This window comes from Thermobia domestica, chromosome 15 (genome assembly GCF_964235325.1).
Source record: "Thermobia domestica chromosome 15, izTheDome1.hap1.1, whole genome shotgun sequence".
Classification (NCBI taxonomy): domain Eukaryota; kingdom Metazoa; phylum Arthropoda; class Insecta; order Zygentoma; family Lepismatidae; genus Thermobia; species Thermobia domestica.
Window position 1 is genome coordinate 52,320,814 of NC_137468.1, and position 23,049 is coordinate 52,343,862.

The 23,049-nt window shown below is 36.0% G+C and overlaps 1 protein-coding gene across 1 annotated transcript in view; it reads left to right on the forward strand.

Annotated features, from left to right (window-relative positions):
* Positions 1–741: 741 nt before the first annotated feature.
* LOC145671022 (tRNA wybutosine-synthesizing protein 4-like) overlaps positions 742–23,049 on the forward strand; it is a 49,279-nt gene continuing 26,971 nt past the window's right edge. The window contains exons 1-4 of the mRNA XM_081739679.1: positions 742–996; positions 10,112–10,315; positions 15,513–15,681; positions 17,496–17,664. Of these exons, the coding sequence (XP_081595805.1) occupies positions 967–996; positions 10,112–10,315; positions 15,513–15,681; positions 17,496–17,664 (572 nt within the window). The 5' untranslated portion in view covers positions 742–966. The remainder of the gene's footprint in view (positions 997–10,111; positions 10,316–15,512; positions 15,682–17,495; positions 17,665–23,049) is intronic.

Sequence of the window (23,049 nt, forward strand, 5' to 3'; positions counted from 1 at the left end):
AGTCAGTGATATGCTGAGCAGATATGCAACCCAACATGGCACACCAATTGATCTCTGGCTTCCAGTATCTCCTTTCTCCGAGATGCTGCTCCAGAAACGGCAAACCGAATGGCGAACCTACTAACAACAACAACGATCAGGACCAGGGGTTTATTACTGGCAAATAGAACCGATTACCACCACAAGAAAATGGGAGGCCCCTCATAATTGGACAAGAAAACATCATTGTTTATTTTCTCGCCTTCGTCTTCATACTGCTCAGACTCCCATCCAACAGCAGCAGCGCCACTCACGTTTGTGCTATTGTGGAGAAAATGAAGGTTCTATTGACCACCTGAACTTTCAGTGCTTTCTAACTCCTGGTTACCGTCCGATACTCAACATAGTCATTCATTCTGTTTATTTCACTAGCCCCGTAACAGTGTCTTTCTTACTAGCTAACAAAAACCGTCTCGTTCTTTATCATCTGCTACAATATTACATAGTGAACAACTACGACTTGTAATGGTATCAAAGTGATCAACAGTGCAGTGCTCTTGTTATTCATAGCAGCTTGTAGTATATAGTGTCTTCGACATAGTTAGTGTTCCACATTAAGTGATTGCTTCGATTGTGTTTACTTATTTTGTTCCCGGATTCATCCTGGACCATTCATCTCTACGAGTATAGATCCCCATTTTACCAACTGGGTTGCTCAGCAGACAAGTTCCTGGAGCATCAAAACATTGAGAGAGAGAGAGAGAGAGAGAGAGAGAGAGAGGAAAACAATCGAGGAACGAGGTCCGAGTATTTAGCAATGCTATTGGAAAATATTTAATTCTTTTTATCCCGTGGACAGTACGGACAAAGTAGATAATAATATAAATTAATTTATTATTATTTCTTTGTATGATGTGAAGATAACTACAACTCAAAATAATGAATTTATTTCATTGTGATAGTGCATGCAGGTACAAATAAAAGAAAATGGCAAAAGGGAAGCAGTCCATCATTCAGGTAATCAAACTGTTTTTCCACTGAAATAAAGGAATCCCTAATTTGTTGCAATTTGTTTTAATTACAACAGTTATAAAAAAATCTTGCATGAAGTTATTCACAAGCCTGTAACTTTTTTACTCGTCCCCTAAGGCCTTAAATTTCTTATTCATGCCAGCAATTGTATAGATTAAGAATATGGTAACTACTGTTCGGAAAATTTCAAGTGAAATACGTAGTTCAGAAAGATAGAGTATTATTGGAGGAATTTATGGATGGCATTTAGTATCTCTCCCAACTCGTTTCATGGTTCCAGAACCGAGTACCTTGTTTTTGTGTAACTTGTGATAAAGATAGAAGTACGAGGGCCCTGGGGGCTTCTAACTCCCATCGCTAGCTGTCCCAAGCTCAGCTATATTTTGTAAAGTAAGTAACACACTGTAAATCTTATATGTGCAAGATTGGGGGAGATACTAAATATCAGCCGAATTTATTTTATATATCACCATACCTAAATAAAAGTAAAGGGGTTGAGTTGCTTCGAGTAGGTTCAGGAGTATGAACCTAACCGAACCTAAGCTAACATAACCTGCTGTGTGACACAAAGGCAGGGTTAAGTGCAGAAGGGTAGATCCAAAAATATGGAACCTAACCCATCCTTAGCCTTAACATTTGGAACTAATCTGCGCTGCAAAGGCCAAGTGAAATAATAAAGCAGAGATAAGCATTACTATGTAGCCCATCGAGTGCAGATTAGACTAACACCTTGTGTGCATTTGCCAATGTATTTTCGAGTCATGTTGATAGTAAATAGCACACTAACTCTTCACTGTACTTGCTTGCCTTCTCGCACTACTCTTCTGAAGCTGTTTTTGAACCAAGCCTTTATGTTACATGCCAGTGACTGCCTGCAAAAATGGTACCCATTAACAAAAAATCCACGAAAGCACAGGCGAGCTAGATTAGTCACGGCTAAGGTTCCGCTGATGAACATCTGGGCTTAAGTTTAGAGTTGCCCCTCCAGTCCGAAGGTGCCCTTGGACTTCGCAACATACAAAAAACAGTGCTTAAAGTATTAAAAATTGTTACATTTCACTTAACTTCAGTACTCCGTGTGCTTCACAAAAATTAAAAAGGGTTTCTTCATTATTTATATGCATCCGTTACACCTGTTCGCCATATTTTACAACTATCATGCTGCTGAAACCGTCCGCATCCGGCAAATAGTACTAACTTCCACATATCTTTTCTCGTATTAAACATAACTCTCCTGCCGAACTTTCATCCCTAAACATCAAATAAGAACTTCATATTATCATTTCTTACCTCATTTCTCCTGTAAATTTTCCTGATTTTTGTAAAAAGCGAAGGGGTACCGTAACTCTAAACTTAACCCAACATTTGTGATCAGAGGAACATACCGCTGTTTTATTTTTATTATTATTATTAGTATTATTTTTATTTATTATTATTATTATTATTATTTTTTTTTTTTTTTTTTTTTTTTTTTACGTAATTGTTGTTGGTTTGGTTATTAATGTGCCCTACTCGCAATTACTCGTCTTTCATTTCCCTACTTTAGTTGTAATTGTATTTCGTAAATATTTGTTAATTTCCGGCTTTCGTTATTTTTCACTGACTACGTATGCATCCATATTGTATTACTGTGCAAAACTAGTACATTCAACAGTTCAGTGTTGCAGACTCTCTCATATTCAGGAATAACGAAAACAATGTTCCAGTGGAATTATAGTTATTTCCTCACCTTATCACTGTGAGGAAGGATTTGCATTAATGGTTGCATATTGATTTTAAGAAGCCTAAATAGAAATACAGCGCGTGGATATGTGGCATAAAACACGAACCAATTTGTGTTAGTTAGTCACCAAAAAAGCATGAATGCCACCTAACCGACTCAGGGCAGGAGCGCAGAAGAGGGCCGCGCGCGGTGGTGCCTCTGTAGGGAACAGGCGCTTCAGCGATGATGGGTATAAGCATCAACGAGCCTAGTGGAAAAGCACCTCATATGACATAAAAAAACATGCCTTGTTATGACACTTCCATGATCATTTTGTAAACTGCCTTCACATATTTCTTCCGTAAATTTTACAACTTTATGCCTCCCTTAAACTTGGTTACCACCGAGCTCCAAAAAGGCGATACATTGTAGGACTAGAGATGCAAGGGCTCGGAAAAAAACCGGCTTTTTTGGAAAAAAACTCGGTTTTTTCTGCTTTGCTTTTTTGCTTGGGAAATTTTGGGCTTTTTTCAAAATACTGCTTTAAATTGATAAAACAGACTTTGTATCGCTTCTCTATAACACAAAAAATCATTTAATTAGTGGTTGATGCTGATAATAATATAAAACATCGAAAATAAACTATGAATTTCGAAAAAATATTTCAAACAATTTTTCTTCAACATATTTACATTATGAATTCCACAGGATTAACCAATGTATATAATAAGAATTTTTTAACCTCCTATATACAAAAGTAAGCAGAGTTGGCAAGAACCGTGGTTGTTTTTGAAAATGCCGAAAACCCGTTTTTTGGGGGATGTTTTAAACCAGGCTTTTTTGACTTAGATTTTTTGCTTTATGTATTTATATTACATATTCACAGAAATAGCCTAAGTTTGTTTCGCCTTGATGTTATTATGCAACTGCGGGGTTATGCCGGAAGAACTCCCATAAGCTTAAAGAAGTGCGGTCAGTAAATTTCTTAAGTTGAGAATCTCCCGCCCTAGCCATTGGGAAAATCCGTCATTACTTGAAATGTAAGACAATAACGGAAAAATCCTGTTATTGCTTTGCATGTAAAATTTAAAGGTCAACGTACCATATCAGTATGCTAAAACTGAGGTATTAAATTACAAATTTAGTACCGGTACGTAGATATCATTGAAAGTCCAATCCAAGCTAATGTTGGAAGCTACGTAAACAAACGATAAATTTTGCCAATTTCTATCAATATATTTAAGCAATATTGGCTTCTTTATAAAACAACACGCATTTAGGCATGCAGAAATATACAATTTGGTTTGTTTCGTATATTTAGGCTTAACATCCTCACGAAATACCGAGGTTATCAAGGAGAAGACTTTCGCTTAAACTGACATCCGAACCGCTACTTGGGTTACGCATGAAAGAAGGGTTGTGGTTCGACCGAGAATTGAACATGGGACACCTTGATTAAAAGGTGAAAGGGAAATAAAACTATTGCAGGTGGTTTGATATCTGGAAACGTCACCATGAAGTTCACACGATTCGCAATTTTCATTCTTTTTATTTTTGTGGTTTAAACCAGTTATTTAAAAAAAAAAAGTTGGTGTTAACCAGCCAACCCTAAAAGTAAACACTTCTTTTTAAAGAATACACAAATAACTAGCAAAATAGTATGTAGTATTTTTACTTCAAAATATTCCATACCCTCTTTTTGAAACAAAATAAAATTAAAATAAAACATAAGAGAAATACTTAGATTTATATGATACACTTAAAGACTGCACATCTAGAGCTTTTGGTTCTGTATATTCTTGAAATTCTACAGTTAAGTTTTATAGAACCACCATCACAGTTTACCCAATCCTCAAGTTTTCTGAATTTTTAACAAGAGGGATTCAACATATCATTACGGAACTCTCCCCCCCCCAAAAAAAAAAGACTACGGAATATATTTAAGTTAAGCTAAATACAACTGCACAACAAACATGACTGAGTGATTAGCTTTTGAGCTTCTATCGGGAAGTCCGGGATTCAACCATTCTGACAAGGCTTTTCTTCATTCCATCTGTGAATGTAGAAATAGTGCGTGTACTGTGAGTTGGGCGACTTCCTTTTTTATTGTTTTTAAATCATTATTATTACTAATTACCAACAGTGACGGTTTTGCGAAGGTTAGGGGGGCGGTCTTTCGGACTGAAGCCCGTTCCCCAAAGTTACGGAATATCTGCAACAAACGAAATATCTATTATTTATGCCTTTACTCATAAACTTTAAGCTCCCGTCAAATAAAAATTACGAGTGTTTAAAAAAACTAAACATTAGTAAGAAACCCTTCCCAAAATACTTTTCTAAATCCGCCACTGATTCTCAGTATAAAATGATTTTTAAAGTTGTATCCGGAAGATTATTGCTAAACATATAAACGAAACGAAATATTAGTTATGCCTGTACTCATAAACTTCAGGCACTTCCCAAATAAAATTAGGACTTTTTAGGAAACGAAACAATCAGAAAAACCCCTCCTAAAGTACGGTTTGACGGATATATTGAAAAACGTACGCTTTGACGGATAAATAGAAAAACGGGCAAGTTCAACTTTTGCGCTAGAAGCTAGAGTACTAAAAGCTCTTAGAAATGAAACACGGATGACAAACTAGAGAAGAAAAAAGATGTCGATAACTCAAAAGTTAAAATAAAGTTAAATAGCCTCAAAAATTACCCTCAAATACTACATTCTTCATGTTAGCTTTAATTCGTAAAACATGTGCTCCATCCATCTTGATGGTGAATTTCAGAGCGAAATATGACATTCAGGTCATGGAATTCTTATCTAACTATAGAATATACTATAAGAAAGCTATTTAGATAGAAAAATCATGAAGTTGAAAAAAGCCAAAATTTCCAAAATTCTCGTTTTTTTCCCAAAAAAGCCGGCTTTTTATGTGAAAAAAACCATCGATTCAAAAAAGCCGGCTTTTTTGCATCTCTATGTAGGACACTGTATACTATAATCAATCGGCACCCATCTCTTCTCTATTGCATCATACATTTCCTGTGTTAGTTACTAAGACTGGGTTTGAAACACTGACACATTATGCTCAATTGTCAGTTTACCTAATATGGCCTCACTACTTGACTTTATACAGTCTAAGATTGAACTTCATATTTTTCCGTAAATTAATCACCGTACAATGACTTTTTCGTTCGTCTGATGCTTAAATTTCGTGTAATTCACTCAATTTCCCCAATTATTTATTCTCTATTCCATCTATACATGTGCAGCTTGTATATAAAGGATGCCGTCTTCTACGTGTGGGATCTAGTGCCATAAATAAGTCATCGTCCGCGAGAACTTGAGGAAAACATTCCCGATAACTAAATGGCCAACCAGAACCCTCATTTCTAGCATTTGACAACCGCTCGTCAAGTCCACGTGGGGTACTTAGTTGCCACAGTTCCAAACGCTGTCCTTTCAGTCAGTGATTAGAAGATTGCTGTTCAACATATATAGTTTTCTTATACATATATATTATGCTCGATTATAGCGAAATGTGAAGGCCTGGCATCTGTTTCACATTAGTGATAGTATTGGGAGTGAGAGTAAGAGACACGAGACACAGTGGGTGCTGCGACATTGCAACCCCGCAAATGCGGTCAAAAGAGGGATAGGGGGAGAAAGAGATACTGCTGTAAAATCCAGCAAGGGAAGTTCAAACAATTTGCCGAACTGCACATCTATAGATGGAATACACAGTACTTAAGTGTTACAATCAATATCTAGTGTCATGAAGACATGTTTCTTACTAATTTTGTATTAGTAGTTGTAAAGTCTTTTGACACAAATGAATAGTTCGACACAAACGTATATTTTTGGATCAAAATCCAATATATTTCCATCAAAACTTTTCGTGTAGACCTTATATCTGGAGATCTTAATAAATGAGAATAACTCATATTGTAGATTAGAGTACTGCGAGTGGGTTCGAAACGTGGCGGACAAGAACGAAACATTCACAAAGAAGATCCTGTGATGTGATGAGTCCACATTCAAACTCAAACCGACAGAATTATGTCTACTGATCGCTGTAAATGCAGAAATCCACGTGAACAAAGCCGTGAATTTGCCGGGGGTGAATGTGTGATGTGATTTGTTTATCCTACTCATTCAAGTAATGTGGGACGTAACTGTTTCCAGAGTTCCTCTTCAGAAACCGTTAGTGAGTACAACAGTTCTTATCTATTGTTAAGTGTTCCTGAAATATGCCGAAATTTTATGTAGTTTTTTTATTATTATTATTTGAATAGCAGCTGCAACATCATTATTTCATTTGTCTCTGCAAATTGCGATATGGTTCTGGAAAAAATGAGTGGAAATAAAGACTGCTTTCTTAAATATTTATATCAGTTGATTATTCAACAGGTGAAAAGTACGACTCAATATCTCAGACCTTTAAAAATCACAAATAAAATTGGAGAAATAATTCCTGGAAACTGAACAGTAAATAATTATTGTTGTATCCAGTTCTACGGTTTTTAAAGAGGTACATTTAAGCTTTTTCATCGTACTTTACTTAAAAATGTTGGAAAAAATGTTACAGTGTTACGGGTTTTAGTTTAAACAATAGTTACCCCTAAAGTACACAAAAAGTTATAACCTTCTTCAGCAAGGAGTATTATTTAGGTACAAGAAAAATATTGCAGATGACCACTGGGAGTAAGAAAAAAAATGATATTCGAAAGAAGGTAGTCTACGGAGTGTAGTTCCACAGACAGCGTTGGCTTTCTTAAAGGATATGTACTGAAGAAGGCAATAGTTTTTGCCGAAACCGATAGCTTTTGCCTTTGGAGGTAAATACGTTCTTAACGAACATTGGATATGCATCCTATTAAATCAAGTAGTTATATAGGTTTTCTATCTTTGTGAAATTGAAATTGAAAATAAACTTCCAATATTACTGATATTTTCGTTTTTGTCTCCAAATGTTATTGCCATCTGTGCGGAATCAACTTCAAAGCTATGCTAAAATTTAACAGAAAGCAGCACCTATTTCACTTTGTTTCCTATGCCATTTCGTTTCACTTCAGACTTCCTTGTGTTATTAGGCGTTAGGTATGAAAAAAAAAAATCTTATTTTAAATTTAACACTTAAAAGTACAAGAGTACTTCAATTTTCTGACCCCTCCATGGCTTTTTCAATTTCTGAACTTTCAACTGTAGGCCGATTTTTCTTCAGTGTTACGAATAGAGTAGATATCTCGTTGAAACTAACTCCATTTTGGGTTGGGTTTTGCTAGTGAAAAATGCTATAAATATCACATCTGCATATTCTGTTGGCTGAAGGACTGGTAGAGCGCTTACCTCTGGTGTGTGTGGGTCCCTGATTCGATCCTCGCCCAAGTAAGTTTGTGGTGGACATCATGTTCGAGGCTTTCTTGGGGTACTGCATTTCCTCCCACTCTCATTCCACCAGTTCTTCCATTATGATTCACTTTAATCATCATCTCCCTCAGCCTAACGTACATAATCGTGGGACGTTAAACTCTGAGATTTAATTTCATTTCAATTGCCTGGATTTGAGTTTAGCATTTCTTTTAGTACCGAATCCGAACCACCGTTATGCGTTCAAGTCTTTCCCACCAGAAATCGAACCTGGAACCCCGTGTACCATTGGCGCGCACAAATCTATAGATGGATTTTTTTTTTTTTTTTTTTTTTTTTTTAATTTGAGTGAAATGGCACCTAAGAAGAAAAAAAGAGTCTTAAACTTTTAATGTTCTAACATTCAGAATGTTTGCTATTCTGTGCCAAGCCGCTAAATGTAAGAAATGAACTCAAGAAAAAGAGAATGTGAAATTAAGAAAGAATCTGGAAAGAAAAGGGAGAAACACACGAAGGCTAATTCTTACTGATACAATGAGATGTATATCTATTAAACCGTAAAAAGAATTCTGCTACCTAAACAATCCGGTTAATACGAACTCCTGCAAATAGTTTCGAAGCATTCCTTGTTTATCCTCGGCACACCAAAAGAAAAATGACATGGCTTTTTTTTTTATACCAAAGGAGTGCCAGTAAATACGATGTATGAAGGTATTCGTAACCTGAATCGTTGTGCCTAACCGTTTTGGAAAACACTGAGTATAATAGATACTGGAAAAGGGTTAGTACAAGCAGTGAACGAGATGGTAAAGCACGAAATGAGTTTGTATGATGATAGCAATAAATTTGGCTTAATCGTGTTGTTAATATCTGCTTATCGAAGGTAAAGTAAGCTCTAAATCACATTAAAATATAAAAGAGTCCAGTGACGCAGCATAAACCGATCTGAAGGTCGAAATATCCAGTTAAGAGAAGAAAACAGAGGTACAACGTAAAGCCACGTTTCTTAACAATGTTAACCGTTTTCAACCAGATAATGTCAGTTGGCAAAGAAAGAAAGAAAAAAAGCGATAAAGTAATTAAAAAATGATAAAGGAGCAAAAGTCGACACTGCAGGTTTGACAAGCTTATCCTTTGCTTTCAATACATTTTTACTGCTGTTCAACCCAATGCCAAAATCCGCTCTGGAAAACGTTTAAAGGTTGTTTCTTGGTCCGTGCATTTAACAGCGATTTTAGTGTCTTTCACTTCCTTAGAAATGCAGTCCACGAAGGTTATTTTAAAAGCGGCAAACTAATTAAAGTCAGTTGGGACTAAATCAGAATTTATTGGGTTGGGCTATTGATCACCATTCAATTATCGTGGTGTATAACACTGTCCAGTAGAATGTACTTTCTATTTCGTCGAATAGTTTCCCTCAACTTTTTTCTAATACCGAATGTTCAATATTTTAACATATTCTAAAAAATCAGTACAGAGATGATATGTCTCTGTCCCATAACATCATCTGTGCTGATAATGTGTTTATCTGCTTTTTTATTATTATTATTATTATTATTCCAGATCGCATTTCGATGTTTATCCGCTACCGAGATTTCCCCTTACCGAATTTCTTCATCCATCTTCTAACATTAATATGTTAATTGCGTCTCCTCCATGTGCAAGCTGCAAGGTCCATATGGATTTCTGAAGTTTGGGAAACCTCTGTTTGCAAGAATGCGATCATATTTTTTTCTCTGTTATTCAGGTTTAATTAGCTGCAAATAAAAAGTTGTGCGCACAAGTAATGTATTTATCGTGTTACATATGTGTGAAGTTTCATTGCAATTCGATAAAAAACATAAGAAGTTAATGGTGTGAAGGCATTAATCTGGATTTTTTATTATTAGTAGTATTATTGTTAATGACATATAGTGTTACAATTATCAAAAGTTGTCAATAAGACGTAACTCGATGTATTCGCACTTGCAAGTAAATTAAATGATAGCATCCAGCTTACAATACATATTCTTTACCTTAAATTTTTCCAGGTCCAAGGAACAAACGATTCCAGTATTGTATCCAAATGCTCTATGGTTCAAACAGGGTACTTTCATGACCCTTACATAAGGCATTTTGTAAAGAAACCAACTCGTCGTGCTCCGCTAATTCATCTAGGCTACTATGTGAGAGCAGCTGTTGTTCATTATGTCCTTAGGACATTCGTCAAACGTCTTTCACAACAGCAGGGACAGGTAGGTTTGTTTATTTTTTTTATTATTATTTTTTTCTTTGTTCACTTGTTACAAAATGATAGATTCACACACTTCTGTTACAAAATAGCAGTTCTTGAGGAAAGTTACATCGGTAAAAATTTAAATTCTATCGGTAAAAGCCAAGGACAAAATATTACTTAGTGTGCGAATTCTTGTATATTGCTTTCTTAAAGCTGTATAAAGCTTTCTTTGCTTATATTGATTCTTGTATACAACTGTCTGAAGCTGTATGAACTTTCTTCGCTTAAGTTAATTCTTGCATGCGACTTCCTGCAGCTGTATGAAGCTTTCTTCGTTTAGCTTAATTCTTGTATATAGAGCTTTATAAAGGTACATGAAACTTTCTTCCTTTAGCTTAATTCTTGTATAGAATTTCCTGAAGCTGTACAAAGCTTTCTTCGCTTAGCTTAATTCTTGTATATAGCTTTCTAAAGCTGCGTGAAGCTTTCTTCTGTTAGCTTAATACTTGTATATAGCATTCTGAAACCTTATAAAACTTTCTTTGCTTAGCTTAATTCTTATATACGACTATCTGAAGCTGTATGAAGCTTTCTTTGCTTAGCTTAATTCTTATATACGACTATCTGAAGCTGTATGAAGCTTTCTTTGCTTAGCTTAATTCTTATATACGACTATCTGAAGCTATATGAAGCTTTCTTTGCTTAGCTTAATTCTTATATACGACTATCTGAAGCTGTATGAAGCTTTCTTTGCTTAGCTTAATTCTTATATACGACTATCTGAAGCTGTATGAAGCTTTCTTTGCTTAGCTTAATTCTTATATACGACTATCTGAAGCTGTATGAAGCTTTCTTTGCTTAGCTTAATTCTTATATACGACTATCTGAAGCTGTATGAAGCTTTCTTTGCTTAGCGTAATTCTTATATACGACTATCTGAAGCTGTATGAAGCTTTCTTTGCTTAGCTTAATTCTTATATACGACTATCTGAAGCTGTATGAAGCTTTCTTTGCTTAGCTTAATTCTTATATACGACTATCTGAAGCTGTATGAAGCTTTCTTTGCTTAACTTAATTCTTATATACGACTATCTGAAGCTGTATGAAGCTTTCTTTGCTTAGCTTAATTCTTATATACAACTATCTGAAGCTGTATGAAGCTTTCTTTGCTTAGCCTAATTCTTATATACGACTATCTGAAGCTGTATGAAGCTTTCTTTGCTTAGCTTAATTCTTGTGTATAGCTTTCTGAAGCTGCATGAAGCTTTCTTCATTTAGCTTAATTCTAGTATACATCTTGTGGTACCTGAGTTTAACAAACATACAGAAAATTTGGTCCTGTTTTATGTGTAAATGTTTGAATTACACATTTGAATTACTTATGCGTATGATATGTTTGTGGTATTGTCCAATAAATCTTCTACTCGTTTGTTTTGCATGTTCTGTAGCAAAAAGTTTTCTGGACGATTCTAATTACAAACTTATAAGGAAGGTCGTGGGATGTTACTCTAACTTCATATCGATACTATGCTCATTCGACTCCTTTTTACATATGAAGCAATCGGAGAAATCCTCGATCGCAAGCGTGTTCGAATTACGAGGGTTAAAAGTTCAAAATTGAACAGATTTTGGGAACCAATATTTTTAGATAGACTTCAGTTTAGGTGTGACGGGGTGCCCAATACAGTGGTAAGGTAAAAACGTACGCATTTTGCAATATAAGGACATTTATTAGAGAGGAGATGAAGGGTAACCGCGTCCTACAACTTGTAAACTGCCTCCCGTTTTGCGCACTGGGTCGTTAGGCTGATAAAAAATGTATTTGCCACTCCTGTTCGACTGTATTGTCATTCAGATATCACTTTCCTGTATGGCCACCTTCAAGTTGAAGAAGATATTTGTCTCCGAAACGCTTTGCGTGGCGTGCTAAATTCAATGAAGAGCGCCTTGGCATTCATAATTAATCTTGTCATAAGATATATTCTTTACCAAAGGTATAATAGCTAATAAACCTAGTAACGTAAAGAGTTGATTACAGAAAAACGCATTGAACAATCGGAACATTGTGCAGTATGCTACTGTATAGGAATTTACTATATTACAAGCAATTTCATAAAATATACAACATAAATAAAGAATAGTTGTATTGAAGAATACTACTCCATCAGTCTTGATTAAATAAAAATTGCATACTGTAAATAGTTAACATTTCGGTATAAAATACAAAACAAAATATCAGAAGTATTGAACAATTAGTTCACTAGTTGTGACTCCAAAGAAATGTTATATTTTAAACCGTTCTGTGGTTCTGAAAACGATGTTTAAACATATAAAATGAAAATAATAATAATAATAATGAATATTTACATTACAAGAACTCTTACATTATTTTTACTACAGTTACAATAGGATATCATGCTTATAAAAGGAAACTTTCTGAAAAACGTGATATTTGAGTGATGTTTAATAGATAGTACAGTCGAATAAGGGTGGCCAATACAATTTATCAGCCTAACGACCCAGTATGCCAAACGGAAGGCGATTTGCAAGTTGTAAGACACTATTACCCTTTATTACCTTTCCAATAAGTGCGCTTATCTTGCAAAATGCGTACGTTTGGATCTCACCACTGTGTTGGATACCCAAGAAAATCCCTGATATCAAAAGTGAAGCTTCTAATCTCAAAAAAAAAAAAAAAAATTGTTACTTTTTTTTTTTTTTTTTCAAAATCTGTTCAATTTTGAACTTCTAATGCTCGTAATTCAAACACGCTTGCGATCAAGAATTTCTTCGGTTGCCTAATTATTTCATATGTAAAAGGGAATCGAATGAGCATAGTATCGATATGAAGTCAGAGTGACACCCTGCGACCTTTCCTAGTTAATTCTGTAGAAACATGAGTTTACACCTTATTTCAATGTGTTCTTGAAAAGAAAAAAAAATAATAAACGGTTTTACTATATTCATAAAATCGTTATTTGCTAACTTATCATCCATCATCGTAAGCTAAGTGAGAAATTATTCCGAAAAGTTATTATGTTTAAAAATGTCTAAACACAACCAACGTAAAAAGCTTAACTTCTTGATCTTATAAAACAAGGAATAGCAGGGTTCGCATGATCTTAAAAGTAAGGGAAAAATCAGGAAAATTTAAGTGAATCAGCGAAATGCTTCAAAATATGCAAAGGGCATGGAAATCATTTATATTTCACAGAAGAATCAGGGATATATATATATATATATATATATATATATATATATATATATATATATATATATTAACAACCTCCTGGACGTCGTGCCTATAAAGCGTGGGGATAATTGAAGAGTGACATCCAGAAGTCGCTACCACTCATTATCCGGAATGAGTAGGATAATGCTTTACATGAGAGGAAATTATAATAAACTTTATGATGTGTTTCATTCATGTATTTGTCTGAATAAGAACATAATGTCTGAGTGTATGTTCTGTGTGAGTGTAGCCTAACCATCAGATCACAACTCGTAAACGACTGGAAATTGAATCACGATCAACACAAACATAGCTGAGGTACACATACCTTCTTTATGCGATGACAGTCTGGACTGGTGATTCCGCAGCACTGGATCTCCTGGACACGGTTGTTGGCTGTGTGTGTTCTCCAATGGAATACCAACTAGAGACCAACCATTCGTCGTCGATTGTGTTGGCACTTGAATGCGTATAAACTACTTCTGATACTTCAGCTCGACGTCTGATCTGATCTGATCTCATCTGATCTCCTCGTCTGCTCCCAATCCTCTCGAACAAGAGCTTTTTGTTCATCCATTCCAGACGCTGGAATTCGCTATGTCGTTCAATTGTGTTTACCTCAGCTATTGTTGAAACATTTGTTTCAACCCGTGTTACATCGTGACCAAATTCCCAGACTAACAATCGCTGCAGATCTGAAAGTTGTGCCACATTCAAATTGTGTCAATGTTAACAAACTAGGTTGCACATTGATGACATTACAATTTTCAATTTCATCTTTACAAAACAAAACAAACAAACAATCTGATGATTTAGCGTCTCGCCATGATATCAATGACAACGCAACATAAATACAACCATTTACGTAAACAAACAAATGCACGTGTTTCATGTGACATAACATAACATTATCACAGTATTTTAATCTTTTCAATTTTAATTATAATAAATCTTTATCTCCGTCACCCAAAAAATGAAATCTTTAATCCATATACCGCTACAATATATATTAGCTGCCCACAGAATATATGAAAAACACCTCAAAGAATCAAAACAGATTCAAAAAGAAGCTAAAAAAAAAAAAAAAAAAAAGTGAAAATAGAAAATTATCTTTAAAAATAAAGAAGCCGGAGGAGCACTGAAAGGTGTTAAAACTAAAAGAGAACAAATTAAATCAAATGCTAGAGAGGAAAAATAAGTTTCTTGATTGTAGATAATCAAGCATGTAATCCAAGTTACGATACATGTTTCAGTATATTCAGAATGCCGAGAGGGGGCCGCGGTGGCTCAGTGGTAGAGCGTTCACCTCTGGTGCTTGGGGTCCCGGGTTCGATCCCAGCCCCCGCCAAGTGAACTTTGTGGTGGACAAACACCGTGTGCGTGGGTTTTCTCGGGGTTCTCCCGTTTCCTCCCACTTTCTTCATTCCACCATTTCATTCATTACTCATCATCACCGTCTCCTTTAGCCTAACCGGCATAACCGTGGGACGTAAAACTTAAAGATTTCATTTCATTTCAGAATGCCGAGATATTTAAGATATCGTTAGTTTATAGTTATTGCTTGATATTCGTGTTTTATTGTATTCCAAATGCAGGAAGTTCATAAGTATTTACACTAAGAAAGTACATGAGGGGCACAGATACTCAGTAGTAGAGCGTTTACCTCTGGTGCGTAGGGTCCTTGGTTGGATCCCTGGCCCAGTAAGTTTGTGTTGGACAACATGGTATCCGTGGGTTTACTCAAGAGTACCGTACTCCCTTTTCGTCCCACTTTCTCATTCCACCAATTCTTCCATTATCATTCACTTGCCTTATTCATCCGTCTCCCGTAGCCTAAAGCTCATAATCATGGGACGTTAAACTGAAAGATTTCCTAAGGGTTATTGCACTAAGAGTTCAGCTTTTTATTCTTCTGCAAGTGTATAAATTACATATGGCTTGTATAAACATTTAATCATAAATAACATCTTTTTCTTGTGTATAGATAGTGTCGTTGGGAGCTGGATTTGATTCAAGCTTCTTCCGGTTAAAAGGTCGTGGTCTGCTTGGTGCAAATGTTACTTTCTTCGAAGTTGATTTTGAAGAAGTTGTAGGAAGAAAAGTTGCATGCATTATGAGCTCTGAGGAATTGCGTCAACTAATTGGAGAAGTAAGTAAGTACTTGATGTGTAAGCTTTGTTATTTTCATTATGTTCAGTGTTAAGTACATAAGGGAATATGGGCGTTTAGTGCCAGTTCGGTGACTCATTGGTCGAGCAGTTTAGCGCTTATGTCAGTTATAAAATATATCTAGTTCAATTCAAGGCCATGTGAAAGTAAGTGTGATAGGCAATGTTGTTAAATTCATGGCTAAGTCGTAAGTTTTGCAGTATTGAAATTCAGGCATCATTTACTTCTTGTATGCCACTTGATCGAAACAGTTCAAGCAGGCCCGTATTTATATATTGTGCGCCCCTGTGCTCTAAATAATTTGCCGCCCCCCGCACAACGCATATAGTTTGCTGTCCCCCAAAACGACCAATAATTCATAGTTTTTGGGGTCGCTGAGATGAATAGTGACAGTTTTAATTCAATTCAACTTCAAGGTCATACTCCACTCCCCAGGGAGCGGGAGATTTTAAAAGTAATCGAAAACGACAGATAGTGTTGAATTCATAGTTTTTAAGGTCACTGAGTTTAACTGTATCAGTTTTCAAAATGTTGAAGTTCATCCTCACCTCTTGGGATGAGGGTGGAGGGAGGATGACTTTTTAAAAGTAATCAGGTAAGCTAGCTAATTAGTAACTACTGTAATTAAAGCGAATTAAGCTCATATCCTCGCGCTTGCGCAGGACTCTACGGGTTTGTAGTTTTAAATATTGCTTTATTGTAAATGTTTAAAAAATCCAAAATTTTGCCGCCCGGTGCTCAAGCGCAAAATAGCACTTTCCTAAATATGGGCCTGAGTTCAAGTCGTTAAAGTGCTCGTTGACACGAGGTGTTAATATATAATGGTAGTTTTTACCTTGAAGGGAAACGTAGTGGTAAGTTTCATGTTTAATTTGATAGCAGCAAAAGACTAAGATACAATAAAGTCCAAATTGGGAGCTTCTGATTTACGAGTTGAAACTGAATTATAACACCACGATCGTACCACAGCATCCAGGTACCGTATTTCAAGAAATTTCGCTTCGGTTGCAAGACCTTTTTTCAAGGTCGAGTAGGCCTAATACAGTGAATTCCGAGATATTGCGCAAAATCATAGGGCAAATCCAACGAATAGCATTCAGAAGTTATCAGACGAGTATATATATCTCATAGTTCAGCGTAATTTGTCATCTTCATAAGCTCAGTAAACATATCCGGCGCTGTCGAATTGTACTGTACAAATTGACCCCATCTTAAACACAGAGACGATGACTTGATGTATGCTTTAAACTACTAGAACCAGGAAACTATCCTGAGTAAATCTTCAAATTGGGCAATATTTAGGTAGGCCAAAAAGGTGACAGGGTAATATATAGATAAGTGTTACAGGTAAGAGAGGTTAGGAGACAGGTAATACAATTCCGATTGGATTAGCTTGACAGAAAGTAATATTCCAAGGTAGTCTTTGTTTTAACATCGTTACCTGCCTACCGTTACCTTCAAACTCTTGTACCTAAATACATAAAAAGTACACATTAGTATTTTAAGACATGAACACATTTATTATTTAAGTTTCATACATATAGCATAAAACATTTTTTTCCATAGGAGGGCAAAAACTTCTTGATTGCTCTTCTACATATTCAACATACTTATCTGAAGTTGATATAGTTGGCTGATTATTTTAAATTTTCCTCAAATTTCCGAACAAATATTGTTAAGAATTTACTCAAAAGCTTAGCAAAACTTAAGAGACTTTAATCATTAGTGGAAAAGGAATTAAATGTTTACGATTGAAAGAATCTTAAAGTAATGTTACACTTTTTTTCTTTCTTTCCAGCACAAGAATCAGAAGGATCCAACTTGATAACTGCAAGTTACCGTCTTGTTTCGTCGGATCTTTGTGTCTTAGACCAATTAAAGAAGAAGCTTCAGGATGCTGGAATAAAATTCAATATTCCAACACTATTTCTTTCTGAATGTGCTATTACTTACATGGAAGAAGATAGGTACGTTTATGGATTATATTAGTGTAGTCATCAGTATGTATTATATGATATATTGTGTGATATCTGTAAGGTTAATATAAATTCGTCGTCAGTAATTTAACATCAAGAAATTATACTTTGTTTCAGCAACGATAATAGTATATTAGTCAATTTGAGATATTATATTTATTATTCATTTATGTTTCCTTGACAAAATACTACTGAACTTCAACAGCTCGCACTTGCTATTTTATCGTATCACTCAATGAAAATGTTTCAGCCAGGCCTAGAGAGAAAGAGTCTCTGCAAATTTTAATATTTACATTAAAGTCAGATAGTACTTAGAAAAGATTTGAGATGAAAACTGATCAATTATTGACTTTGAGCGGAACTACTTTTTATTGTTAGCGAAAAAGAAGAAAAAAGTTGCAATGAACAGACGAGGGACGAGTTTTTGCCCTCGAATGGAGAGAGTGGAGCTTGAAGTTTAAAAGCGACATAGTGATGTCATTTGTCCTTTTCAATATAGTCACCGTGTAAAGCCGGCCAACTCCGTGTATGCCAACTTTCAAGCGGTATTTCAACTTATCTGAAAAAAATGTTCAATTGGCAAGAAAACCAGTGCTTCACACCGGAAATGACCTCAGGATCCAAAGCGAAACGCCGTCCTTCCAACGTCTGTTCTATTTTTGGAACAAAAAATCTGACGACGCGAAGTCAGGGAAATGTGGCAAACGGGGTAATAACTGATAACAGAAGATTTTGTGTGACATCCAGTGTTTCCTAAACGTTGTGGGAGGGAACATCGTCGATTAACAGGCGATCACCTTTCCTGAGTTTGTCACGTCCCTTTCAGAGTATCACAAAGTTCATGCAACAGACAACTGTAAACTGTATGTTGCACATCACGCTATGACCATAGATTCAGTAATCAGTAAGAACTACGTCCTTGCAATTCCAGAAAATTGCGAACAACTTTCTTGGCAGAAGGCTACATACAGGCTTTTTTGGTGGGGTGGGGGTGGGATTGGAAATACTATCGGTATTTACTCAACTTTAGTCTCTAGGTCATGATATACCCACATTCATCCTTGGTCACAAAACGATCGTAAACATAATTCTCATTGGCACACAGAGAGCTAATACTTTGGATACACAATCAATTCGTTGCTGTTTCTGAAAAGGAGCGAACACAGTTCATATCTATGGGATTTCGGAGCCCCATATTTTGACCTGATAAAAAAGCCTTCTTTCCTGACGTAACCGTTAGTAGCGTATCTCTCATTTACCGAAGTTTCGCCTAAGTAATAAAACTTACATCCCTCTTCCCTGTAGCGAAGCACTTAGCGAAGATAATTCCTTCGCTGCATTGTGATATCTTCTCTATCAATGACAATGTTTCTGCTACGTCTTTTCACAAATTCAAACCCGAAATCTTTTAAAATTCCATACAAACGCGTTCTTTTCAAGTTAGGGAATTTGAGTCACAGTTTATTTCTTCAAGAATTTTCGGTCGGCGGTTTATTAGCGAAGAAAAACTGTGCACTTTGCACGAATCGCATTTTTCACAAAATCATCACGTTTATACAATGGTCCTAGCTTTTTCCCGTTCTTTCCCGGTGTCAAGGGCCTTTTTCATATTTTCCTTTGTACGCTCTTTGGATACTCCACCAAGATACTCCCGTAAATTCTAATGTACGATCATATAAATTTTTCACTTCCAATTCAGGATATTTTCCGCTAAACTTATTAAATACATTTAGCACAAGCTGCTTTCCACCACTACGTAAATGTTTTCTTGGTGTTTACCACGCGTTCGTGAAACCAGGATTCATGTCAGCCATCTTCCCAGCTTGAAAGCAGAACACACCTACACAGTTGAATTGACACCACAATAATTGTGCGTATTTAAATGTAATATTTTTATTATTTCATTAAGCATACTCAATTGCAATAATATAAGATAATCAGTAATACTTTTTTGTCATTTATAAGGATGCTGTAGTTTTATTTGATTGTTTTATAGTACAAGTAATAATTAAAAGCGATTAGCTACTTTGTGGATGAGGAAAAGAGTCCGTAAGTCAACAGCAAATCAGCATGTTTCAGATGTACAGTAAGGGTCACTTCTGGATGGTACACCCATATGGAAAATTACGGCGAAAGTGTACACGGCGAAACTGTGAGCTTTGTTTATCACAGTTTAGAGGTAAAATTGATCAGATTTTAGTTAAATTGAGTGTCTCTCTATGGTAATATTTTACAACTTTTATCAACAAATATTACTCCCGTTCTATGTTTAAATGTTTTCTGCTGCAATTTTCTCCAAAGTATTCCTGGGTTTCACATTTTTCGCAATGTCAAATTACTCATTGTCAGACTGCTTTTCACGTATTCAGTTTATAACAGAATAAATGTAAAGTACAAATTCTGAATACTATCTATCCATCATACTAGCTTCTACATACTAATCTCTTTCTTCGAAGATTTCAAACTCTGTCGTATATTGAATATCATATTTTAAAACTTATTCATAAAATTTGAATTCTTCATTTTTATTTATTTTATTTTTTTTTTCTATTTAAAAAAAGGTCAGTCACAAGTATAGTATATCAGGTGTTCCAAAACTCACTACCGTGCTCGGCGGGAAGTGATGCTAAATGTTAAAATATATATTAAATGTCATACAGTATATATATATATATATATATATATATATAGTGTATGACATTTAATTTCCGGGATCTTGTTTTGGCGGTTAGGCCCGATAGAAATATGACATCACAACATCGTGAATGAAACAAAGAAATGAAATGAAATGAAATCTTCAAGTGTGACGTTCCACGATTCTGCAGGGTAGGCTAAAGGAGACGATGATGATGAGAAATGGCTGAAATGGTGGAATGAAGAAAGTGGGAGGAAACGGAAGAACTCCGAGAAAACCCACACACACGGTGTTTATCCACTACAGAGCTCACTTGGCGCGAGCTGGTATCGAACCAAGGACCCCATGCACAAGAGGTGAGCGCTCTACTATTGAGCCACAGTATGTTCAAATCCCATGTATCATGTAAATACCTCAACGTGCTTAATTTCTGCTACAAACTGAACATCCGGTTGTAAATGTTCTGACAAACATACAAACTAGTTGTACATATGCGTGATATGCGAGTTCCATAACATGCCAAGCGGTTAGGAGGGTCACCTGCAGTACGTCTTAAGCTCTGGTTAGAATCCTGATGTTGATACACTGGAAATATAGTTATTGCAAATGTAAAATAGTATCCACCCTACCAACTGTTAGATTGTACTCGCATAAGAGAACACTATCGGAAACCAGTAACAAAAAAGAAAAGTGTATCCAGACTTTGAATTTGATGGCATGGGTTATCTGGATGGAGTGACGCACGTTACCTCAATTCCATACCGAACAATGGCAATATTTTTGTTTTAGATGTTTACGTTGTCATGTTGCGTGTGATATTGGCACATTATCATATGTTTACCCGACACTACTGCTGAAAGAAGGCCCCGGAGATTAAATGTAATTAGGTTTTTGTCTTCTTTTTACCTTTAGCATCACTCGCCGCTGAGCATGGGCACGAGTTTTAGAACACCTGATATGTTATACATGGTCTATATAACTCGTCCGATCAGGACCAAACGTGACATAGAGGTAGACTTTGATATTCGTAATATCTGTGTGAATATTTTCCTGTGCAAACGTTTGGTTTCCAATTGATGGCTATCATAAATGAGTATACGAGGCCTATCTGAAAGGTATCCGACCATTGTCCTGGAAAACCAATACACTCAGTTGGCATTTTCGTCAAACTACCCCTTCAAACGAGTTCCCTCCTGGTTCCGCGCACCGAGTTTGGTGCCCTTTCCACTGCTCGGAAGACGCGTGAAAATCCTCATTGGGAAGTGCTACGACAGCAGCTGTCGCGTTGCACTAAATCTCCTCTCGGGTGCGATAGCGAAAGACATTATGGATCCCTTTTCCACGACACAAAATTTGGCCAATCTACACCATGTAGTTTTTTTCAAAAACAAAGAAAGTCGGATACTTTTTCGAGAGGCCTTATATATCGTACACAATCCATAGAATTCATCTTACCTTTACCAAACTTGGCAGGAAAGTAAGCCTTGACTTACCTAAGGCGCATGTATAATATTTTCTTGTGCAGTGATTTGATTCCCCAGTTATTGGAAATCAAAGTTGAGATTTGGGTTTAGTCAGATTTTTTGCAATTTTTTTTTTTTTTTTTTTTTTTTTTTTTTTTTACTAATTTCTATTTAGAACAAGGATTAGGTGGAAATATGTGGAACAAACCTGTTAAAATTTGATTTTAGGTAAACTTTAAGTAAAAGCAGTATACATTTATACAGCGCATTCAACAATTTCCGGGATTACCTCGAAACAAAATGTTTAACATTGCCGGAAAAAAATTATTACCATGTTAGATTTTTCCCCGCGCCACACACTCGCGGGACTGGTCGTAAATGCTCTGGAACGTCTAGGAAACTCATCCATTCGAATGCTGTTCAGCACCGCTGTCACTTTCGTGTTCCTTTATTTATTGTCAGTATCGAGAAAATTAAACAATGAGCTGCAATCAAACGTATTGAATGACTAAAACGCGTATGGACATGATCTTGTGAAGCAAACTGCTCTGGTGTAAACTAGTTTTCTTGTGCGTCAGTTTTTCGCCAAAAGAAGGGTTACAGTCCTTGAACATCCCCGTATTGGCCCCAGTGCAGACTTCATGTTCCTCTTTTAGCTCAGATCTATCCTCAGGTGGAAGTGTTTTGGAGATGTTGCATCGATTCAAGCGAATGTGTCGGTAGTGCTAACAGCATTCCGGTGGAAGAATTTCCTAGGGCATTCCAGAGCTTCTACGACTGGTTCCATGATAGTGTGTAACGCTGGAAGGGATATATGAAGAAAACTAACGTGGTAATACATTTTTCTGGCAGGATCTCACGAGGATGTGTAGCGCTGGAAGGGATATATGAAGGAAACTAATGTGGTAATACATTTTTCTAGCATGGTCCCACGAGAATGTGTAGCGCCGGAAGGGGTGTATGAAGAAAACTAACTTAGTATTGCATTTTTCTGGCATGGTCCCCACGGAAATGTGTAACGCCAGAAGGGATGTATGAAGAAAACTAACGTGGTAATGCATTTTTCCGGCATGGTTCCACGAAAGTGTATAGCGCCGGAAGGGATGTATAAAGAAAACTAACATGGTAATATATTTTTCTGGTCATTAAGTATTTTATTTCGAAGTAGTCCCGGAACTTAATGAACGCACTGTGTATAATAAAAATGATCTAAAATTATTGAAGGGCTATTTTGCTCCCGCGGTTAGAGAATTTATTTCAAGTTTAGATATTTGACTT